The 9,809-nt window shown below is 39.6% G+C and overlaps 1 protein-coding gene across 1 annotated transcript in view; it reads left to right on the forward strand.

Moving 5' to 3' along the window:
* The window catches only part of CFTR (CF transmembrane conductance regulator), a 166,168-nt gene that overhangs the window by 52,079 nt on the left and 104,280 nt on the right, over positions 1–9,809 (forward strand). The window contains exons 8-9 of the mRNA XM_073899110.1: positions 1,598–1,844; positions 3,948–4,040. Of these exons, the coding sequence (XP_073755211.1) occupies positions 1,598–1,844; positions 3,948–4,040 (340 nt within the window). The remainder of the gene's footprint in view (positions 1–1,597; positions 1,845–3,947; positions 4,041–9,809) is intronic.

Below are 9,809 nucleotides of genomic sequence, written 5' to 3' on the forward strand. Positions count from 1 at the left end.
TTGAGGATTAAGGATTCTAAGCATAGATTCTTAGTGCCGGGCCCTCTGCTGTGCTCTCATTTCTCTTGGCAATGACTCTGCCTGGGAGATGGTATGTTTCCCTTCTACACACTTGGATTCTGTAGGATCAAAGGGAAGAGGAGTTGGCCTAAGAAGGTATGGCTATCACTGGCAGGGTCAGGGGCCAAACTCCAGTGAGATTCCAAAATCACAGTCTGCCTTCAGTGCCAAGTGATTGAACTAAGTAAGCATTAGACCACATTACATTGTGAATCATGGTCTAGGTTGGGCACGTGGAACTTCATGTTCTTTATCAAGGTGCTCAGGGTTAGACTTTTTCTCAGACTAAAAAAAAACAAAAACCGAAAGATTTCTTCTCTGAATTCTACACATGTGTGAAACTAGCCCCCACATGCCAGGCACAGCTGGTGCTGTTGCTCACTCCCCCCCCCCCCCCGGCAGAACCTCTGCGTGTCTGTTCATGGCTGCCTTTCCCCCTGCAAGAACCGAATAGGAGGATCACAGCAGACTCTAATTTTTCTGGTCCCGGCAGAGTGGGATGGAGGTTGAAGGCAGCATTTTTCTCTCTTATTACCAGCATCGGCACTCCCTGTTTTCTGCCTGCTAGAGCACTGAAACCTCTTCTCTGTGTGTTAAAAAAAGAAAAAAAAAGTTCACATTTGCAGTTCAGACTAGAAGATCAGAAGTGAAAAATGGTTGTTGCAGGGGCAGCTGGCTGGCTCAGTTGGTGAAGCATGTGATTCTTGATGTTGGGGTTGTGGGTTTGAGCCCCATGATGGGTGTAGAGATGACTTAGAAATAAAATCTTTAAAAAATGATTTTTGCAAATAATTATACTAAACTGAGAGACAGAGAACTATAGTAGCCACTCTTTTGTAACTTTTCAGGAGCTACCTGCAACAGAATCCCTTGGGTTCTTGTTAAAACATAGATTCTGGAAGCCGATTGAAAACTCACTCAGTCAGTATCTCTGGGTGGTGGGCCTGAGGCTGCATTTTAACAAGTTTGTCAGGTGATTTTCACCCATGCTAAGGGTTGAGAAACCACTCCTTTGCTACTTATCTGTTGTTTTCAGTGTTCCCCAAAGCCAATCTAGAATTTCTAAAATGTTAAGAATCCATTAGGGAATCACAAAAGTATATTTTTCCTTTATAATCTTGCAATGTTGTCCTCATTTCCACACTTAATTACTTAAAGCACCAACAAATAAAAAATTTGAATCAAAATCTTTACTAATCTTACAGAGTAATAATGAAGTGATTAAAGATATTGAAATACTGTCATCATAGCAATAGAAATAATAATTGAGATTATGAATTATAATTTAAAAATAAATATTTACAGGTATGATGTCCAAGACACTCGTGCATTCATTGCTATTCTCTCAGAGAAGGTAACTGAGGCCCAGAGAGATTAAGTAACTTGCCCAAGGTCACACAGCTCATATAGGGTGGAGCTAGGATCAGAACACAGACAGAAAGCCTTGAGAGCTTCTGTTCAGGTTTTATATTCCAAGATGCCCGGTATTTGAAAAGTTAGTAAGCATCCTAAATTTTATATATATTTTTTTTTATAGAACAGAACTGAAACTGACCCGGAAGGCAGCCTATGTGAGATACTTCAATAGTTCAGCCTTCTTCTTCTCAGGGTTCTTTGTGGTGTTTTTATCTGTGCTTCCCTATGCACTGATCAAAACAATCATCCTCCGAAAAATATTCACAACCATCTCATTCTGCATCGTTTTGCGCATGGCAGTCACTCGGCAGTTCCCCTGGGCTGTACAAACATGGTATGACTCTCTTGGAGCAATAAACAAAATACAGGTAATGTACCTAACTGGGCATCGTATGCAATGATTTTAGAACAGTTTTGAACTTTTCTAGTGAGCAAACTCTCTGGAGACAAAGTCTTGGTCTTGGGCCTGTTCGATGCACAGGATCCTCTCTTGATGTCTACGTGTAGTCTAATGAGCCCTTGTGATGAAAGCACAGTGAAATAAATGAAGGTCTGTGAGATTCTCTCAAGTCAAAGAAGTTGAAGAAAATATTGTTCCTAGGGGCGCCTGGGTGGCTCAGTCGGTTAAGCATCTGCCTTCGGCTCAGGTCACGATCCCGGTGTCCTGGGATCGAGCCCCGCGTCGGGCTCCCTGCTCCGCGGGAAGCCTGCTCCTCCCTCTCCCGCTCCCCCTGCTTGTGTTTCCTCTCTTGCTGTCTTGCTTTCTGTCAAATAAATAAAATATTAAAAAAAAAAAAAGAAAATATTGTTCCTGTAATCTGGATAATTTTATTTAATCAACCAGTAGATCAGTTCTAATGAACTTGGCAAATGTGCAAAAGATGGTAGCAGATTCACCAGGAAGTCATAAAACATTCCAGCTAAAGCTAAGAATGTTCACCATAAACTTTTAAAAAATTTTCAACCTACTTTCCAGAACGTTAGATGAGAATGGCATTTTATGTCACATCCTAGCAATGCTGGTGTAGCTGGTAGCTTGGAAGAGAAGTTCTAAAGTCCTCAGGTGATTATACCAGTATATATAAAGCTAATTGAATCACCACCATGAATTTATGTGTGGTTGTAATTTTTATAATTAATATACAGATCAAAAATGTATTCTTATACTTTTTTGATATCCATTTAAATATTTAACCAGAAAATAAATCACTGTGATAGAAAGAAAAATGAGGGTGAAGGGTGAACCACTTTTAGGTGGTTCTGCCATTATGTAATCTTGGCCAGACTTTGCCAGTGGTGGCCCATGGACCTAATTTTAGCCTTGAACCTGTTTCACTTGATCTTTAAATTAAAAACAAACAAACAGCCCATTTGCATTAGTTGCCAGCATTTAAAAGTTGGGTGATGTTACATATACAATAAATCATGTCTTTTGAAGAACTGGAATATATAGTAACTGGGTCCTCTTCCCTTATAAGCTGTGGCAACTCCCCCCTCAAAGAGGGCCTGCCCTCTCCCGTTCTACACAGTCTCTACTCAGCCACCCTCCTTAAATTTATCATCTTGAAACTATGCGGGTTTGAGATCTGTGAGTTAGACAAATTGGGGAATGTAGTTCAGAACCCATAACAGCTCTTAGACTAATCTTATTTCTTCTGTTAACCCTTCTCCACTGAGAGAGATAGAGATAGAGATGGAGAAGAGAGAGAGGAAAAAAAGGAACATACATACAAACTTGAAGAGAGAACATCACAAAGACAGGGAGAGTCCCTGAACAGGAACGTAGGCAGAGAAACGAAACTGGGAGAAAAAGAGAGAAACCAAGGTAGAGAGAGTGAGTGAGAGAAGAGTAGAGGAGAAAAAGCCAAAGCGAGGCAAGGAGCAGGCTGTCCTCAATACCTGCTGTGGTAGGACTTCCCGATGCTCCCACCTTTCCTCATAGAGCCCTAATAATGTCTAATTGAACCCTTCTTTTAGAGGCAAGGTTCGATGCTTTAAAATCAGTGATTTCAGATCTTCATACCTTTATGTAACCCAGAGAAGTGATGCTATTGATGCCTCAAATAAGGAGGGTGCTGTAGACGTGAAGACATTAGCTTTCTCTCTGTCCTAATGTTGAATTGAGGCACATTGGAGGGTAATTCAGGGAGGCCTTATACATTTATCACCCAGGTTAACATGTAAGTGTAGAAGGAAGAATCAGTTGCGTGTTAAAATCTAATGTATAAAAACAGTTTTATAAAATAGCATGTTTTAAGAATGCCTTTCAAATGTGATAAATCCTAGTGCTTGGCAAATAACTTTAGAACACTGTGAACAATTATTTTATTAAGAAGTAATTTCTAATGTATTCATAAATCTTCATAAAACCCAAATACAGGATACCGAACTATTAGAGTGTAGAATGGGTGTAATAAAGCAATAATGCTATTCTAGCTCTACAATATGTTTTTGCCTTCTTTTGTAAACAGGACTTCTTACAAAAGCAAGAGTATAAGACGTTGGAATATAACTTAACCACTACAGAAGTAGTGATGGAGAATGTAACAGCCTTCTGGAAGGAGGTCAGAATTTTTTAATTGTTTGCTCTAAATACTTCAGCATTTTCTCCTTTGCAAATCCGGTTTTCACCCTGATAGACAAGAAAGTTAGAATGATAATTGAACTGGTAGCGCTGAGAGGGGAGCCGTTGCACTTACTGGATCAATTAAGATTAGGAAGTAATGCAAACCTCGGAGGTTCTGGAGCCTGGTAAGAGTAGGGCTTGAATTTTGGCTCCGCCATTTATTCTGTGTATAATCTAGATCGAACTACTTGTGGAGCCTTTGGTTCTCCGTCTGTAAAATGAAATATTAATATTTCCCTTGCAACCAGTGCCTGGTTTCTTGCAAGTTTGTTGTGAAGTGTAAAGCGCTCAGCAGAGTACCATGCACATAATAGTTCCTCAAGAAATGCTCCTTTCTCTGATCTCAAGTTCCAGTCCAATGTGTTTGCATACACCGGTCAACGTGAAGATGTAGGAGAGATACATCCCTGTGTTGTTTTCTATTTTTACTTATATCCATTCACTATTAAAAATTCTCTCGTATATCTCAAAGTCAGGAAAATATTATCAAGGATGTTCAGCCTCTCAAGAAGCAATATTTGATGATTGAGAACACCTATTGATTTCCTCTTTCCTTACTGCTTATACCTGCTGAGTAAAGATAGGAGTTACCAAACCAGTGCCCTACTTCTACATTTTCCAAAATATCTGAAACTGGTTTTATCTATATAAGCAACTTGACAGTGAGGCCTTCATTTCACTTCATTTTTAAAGATACAAGTTAGAGAATAATTCTTTATCTGCCTAGCAAAATTGTTTGTGGGAAAATGTCAGGTCAGAAAGGGATCAGATTGATTTTACTTCTTTGTTTTTAGGAGTTTCAAAGGCTGTTCTAGGCATGAGGGAAAAATAAGAAGTTTAACATTTTCCCTCCTAATTTCAGACAAAATCATTTCTCTGCTCTGCTGCAAAAATCTTCCATTACCCTCTCCTTCCATCTAATGAAATAGGTAACATGCTCAAACCCTTCCTCTGTGCCAGGCCCTAGGATAAGCGCTCGATTCGTGTTGTCTCATTTAATTCACTTAACATTCCTGTGACCTAAGTAATTTACTGATAAGAAAGTGGATGCTAAGAAAAGTTAAGGGTTCTGGGTCAGCTCACACAACTGGTAGGGGCCAAAGCCAGAATTTGGGCCCGGAAGTCATAGTCTACAATCCGTTCACCCAACTGTTGCCTCCCATCTGGCTATATCTTCATCCTCCAGTCTTTGACTATCACCTGCCAAATTCTGGACACTTCTTGATCACATTTGCTCAGGATAGTGGTGCTTGTTTGGAAATGTTACACTCTGAAATCTCTTCTCAGCCCAGAATTTCCTAACCGTCCAGCTCTGTCTGTCTCTAAATCCCACCTTTACTGTAGTCTTTCAGGTTCAAGGTTTCTAGTCTCTTCAGTGCTCCCTTTGGACCCTGCCTGGTACAATCCCTGCTTGTTCCAAGACCAGTCATTTCAGTTCTTCTCCTACAACTCTCTCAATTCCCATTTCCTTCCGCTGGTTCCTTTCCTGCAAAACGTTACTTTATGGACCTTGGTGAGGTAGGTGCTATCTAGGAAAATCATAAAATCATTTGTAAGCTTTACACTGTTCTTGTTTCAACCTCAGTAGGGCCTGTAAACCTTCCTGGGACATCTTTTCATTTGTCTTAATTAATTTTCTTTACCATTTCCCCAGAGGCTATTCCAGATTTTTACCACTTTCCCAAAAGCCCCAACTTCTCTCAGGATCTGCACGGCCTTGCCTTCTCCAAAACAGAAGAAAAGAGAAGCCATTATCATGTATGAATGCTTCCAACTTCCCTGGCCACCCTTGGAATTATGTATTCCTCCTTCCTCCATGTCTAAGAGAACGATAGATGTTTCCCCCTGCCCTTGACTGAGCTATTACCACCTCACTTCATCTTAGAACAGGGGGCCGGCAGTCCTCTCTCTAAGAGCTTCAACATCTCCTTTCAACTGACTCCTTTTCCCATTCAAATGTTTTCCAGTTAAAAAAAAAAGTCTTCCCTTGCTTTCGTCCGCCCACCTTCATCTCCATTCCTCCCCGTCCCTTTGTTGTCACGCCTGTTGTTACTCCCTCATCTTTCATGGGCTGCTGCCTACCGCAGTCTGGATTCTGCCCTCGCTGACACGTCAAAACGGTTCCTTTCTTCTTGAATTGATCACTTAGCTTTAGGGCAACCACTGTTTCCATATTTCTTTATCCTCAGACCATGACTTCTACCTCTTCCCTGCCTGCTGCTTCCATGGTGATGGGCATGGGGTCCCCGTTTAGGCTTTCTTCTAGCATTTCATGCCCCCTGTGGGTGACCCCAAGCTCAGGGCAAACTGAGATCAATGTACTTATGAGTCTCAAATGCAAATTTCTGGCCCCAGTTTCTTTCCTGAACTTCTCTTATGCATTTCTAAATTTCCTGCATGCTCCTCAAGCACTTCACATTCATCACTCGCCAAGCTTCACACACCCTCCCCTCCCAGTATATTTGCTATTTCCTTTGTTGGCATCAACAGCCACCCAGTTACCCAAGGGGCAAGTCCCTGGTGAATTATATATGATTCTGCCCTCAATCCAAGACTGGGAGTGGGTAAAATCACTACTTACTTATTAGGAAACTGAAACTTAGTTTAAGCAACTAGCACAAAGTTAGACAACAAATTAGGGAAGAGCTAAAGGGTCAACCTAAGTTTCTCTGACTCCAAAACACTTTACCACTCACCATACTGCTCTTTATTTAAACAAAACAAAACAAAAAAGAGTGACTGCTGCTTTACGGTATATTGCTTTCAAATACATGATCTCATTTAATACCCTCAACAACACCAGAGACTGAAGTTCAGAATGTTAACAATGACTTGTCAACCATTAGCCAGCTAGTTGAGATGTCACAAGAATGGGGTAAAGACAAAGGATATCATAACCATTTCATGCACAACTACAGGGGACATGTAAACATGGAAAATGTTCAATCTTATTAGGGAGCAAATAAATAAAAATAAGATCAATAGTGAGATTCCATTTTCACCTATAAAACTACAAAAAAAAGTTAAAACAAATCCAAAACCAAAAATCAGTGTCCATAAGGGTTCTTGAAAACAAGCACTCTCATATAATTATTGATGGAAGAAAATTTAGAACTACTATTGACAAGACTTGGAATTTCATATGTCTTTTGCTCTGGAAACTCCACCTGTGGGAATTTTTACAAAAAAAATGTGCTTCCCAGTTTATAGCAAAGTACATGCAAATAGTTTATCCATACTTTTGGATACTACCTTACAACTAAAAATTATATTAAAATAATATTTAATGGTATATGAAAATATTGATGATTTATTATAAGTAATAAAAAGTGGGTCACCACCTTATTTTTTCTTAATTTTGTAAAATATGTATATATATATTATTGAAATATAGTTGACCTATTACGTTAGTTTCAGGTATACAACATAGTGATTCAACAATTATATACATTACAAAATTCTCACCATGATAAGTGTAGAAACCATCTGTCACCATACAGAGTTATTATAATAATATTGACTATATTCTTTATGCTGTACCTTTCATCCCTGGTTATATGTATATATTTATATACAAAATCGTATATATCTATATTTATATGTAAGAAAGTGGAGGGATTTCTTTTTTTTTTAAAGATTATTTATTTATTTATTTGAGAGAGACAGAGAGAGTGACCAAGAACACAAGAAGGGGGGAGGGGCAGAGGAAGAGGGAGAAGAAGATTCCCTGCTGAGCAGGGAGCCTGATGTGGGCTCGATCCCAGGACCTGGGGATCATGGCCTGAGCTGAAGGCAGAAGCTTAACTGACTGAGCCAGGCAGGTGCCCCAAGAAAGTGGAGGGATTTCAGTTGAAATGTTATGTATGATTTCTTCTCAGTAGTAGTACTACAAGTGATTTCTATTTGTTTTGCTCTTCTGTATTCTCCAAATTTCTTGAAATAAGTGTCTTCTATAATCAGAAATAAAGATTATTAGCCACAACAGCCTTCCATTGGTCCACATGCTTATCGGTTAAAAGTCCCACTTCCAAGCATGGCACAACAAGTCCTTCAACAGCCTGCAAGGACACCTTTTGTCATTTTGCCACATACATCTGACCTGGCCACTCACCACTGCTGAGACATACTGTTTTTTTAAGCCTAAACCGTCGTACATGCAGATCTGCCTTCCCGGAGCACCTGTACCATTTCTTGGTCTTGGAAATCCCACTTCTATCCCTCCTCAGGTCATTGCTTGGTCAAGTTCCAGGCTGAGTTGCTTGCCCTCTGTAATGTACTCCCATAAGATTTGGTGTGATTTTCAGTTCTAGCACTAAGCATGTTTCAGCAGTAATATATATTCATGTTATTCTCTTGTGTGGGATTTTTGAAGTGGTCTTTAATATAGAGCTGATGCTCAATAACTAGCTGTGAAATAAATAAATAAATAAATAAATAAGGGCGGGGCGCCTGGGTGGTTCCGTCGGTTGAGGGTTGAGTGTCCAACTCTTGGTTTTGGCTCAGGTCATGATGACAGGGTCCTGAGATTGAGCCCGGGTCAGGCTCTGTGTCAGTGGGAGTCTGCTTGAGATTCTCTCCCTCTCCCTCTGCCCCTTCCTCGGCTCACACTCTCTGTCTCTAAAATAAATAAAGAAATCTTTTATAAAAACAAGTGAATAAGGGAATAACAAATGCCTTTGTCCCATTTTATAAAGACTTTTTATTGTCTGCTTCTTAAAAACTTTGCTTTTAGTTGTTTGATGGTTAAGGGGGACGTTAGCCATCCATATCATGAGAAGTCAAAGCAGTGGTCTTCAAACTTAATTGCTTATGTATGATCTAAAAGAATTTTGAAAAACTATGACACATAATCTCTGACACACTGTGAAGTTGACGTAAATTTTTGTGTAGTTTTAAGTGGTGGCAACAGGTGTAATTCCTGTTTATTGTATATTGTCTAAGTATGTTAAATGGATTTTTGTGAAAACCTTGGCATTATAGTTTGAGTGCGTTCAGTTTATGGAAGATAAATGAATTTACGAAGTCAGTTCTCATTGTCAAGCCGTTCAGCTTGCTTTCTGTCAGAGAAAGTATAGCAACCTTAAAATTAATAAGATAATTAATGTGTATCAACAAAATTTATTAAATTATTAAAAATTAAGTTATCAAATAATTAATTAAAATACCTTATCCTGCCACTAATTTCTGTAATCTTATTCTAAACTAGGTAAGACCCATAGATTGCCTGCAGGTGAAATGAGATGTTACCTCCTTCAGTATTCCTGGCTTTGCTTTCTTTCACAAGAAAGAAAATTATTCTTCTGTGGTCCCCTTGTGTGTGTCCTAGAGGTTTTTACGCTCCAGGAAGGACAGCACAGTAAGACTTAGGACTGGTGACAGGCTCCTCTTCTTTGTCAAGTGAGGCAAGTTCGATTGTGAGCCAGGAAGTGGGAAAGAAGAAATGACAAACAGCAAGCAGATCTCAGGCAGATTGATTTTAGGAAGGAGTGTATTTGGAGGTTGAGAATGTGGGAATAGATTCCCTCAAGACTGTATGCACGAGCTTCCTCCCAATCAGTCATTGGGGCTGGTTACTCTGGCTTGAAGACCCCACTACCCTAAAGCTTCCCATGGGGCAATAGAGAAGCAGGGAACTTTCTTTTTCTTTCTTTCTTTTTCTTTCTTTCTTTCTTTCTTTCTTTCTTTCTTTCTTTCTTTCTTTCTTTCT

This window comes from Callorhinus ursinus, unplaced genomic scaffold (genome assembly GCF_003265705.2).
Source record: "Callorhinus ursinus isolate GAN/ISIS: 27379988/994484 unplaced genomic scaffold, GSC_fseal_2.0 scaffold12, whole genome shotgun sequence".
Classification (NCBI taxonomy): Eukaryota; Metazoa; Chordata; class Mammalia; order Carnivora; family Otariidae; genus Callorhinus; species Callorhinus ursinus.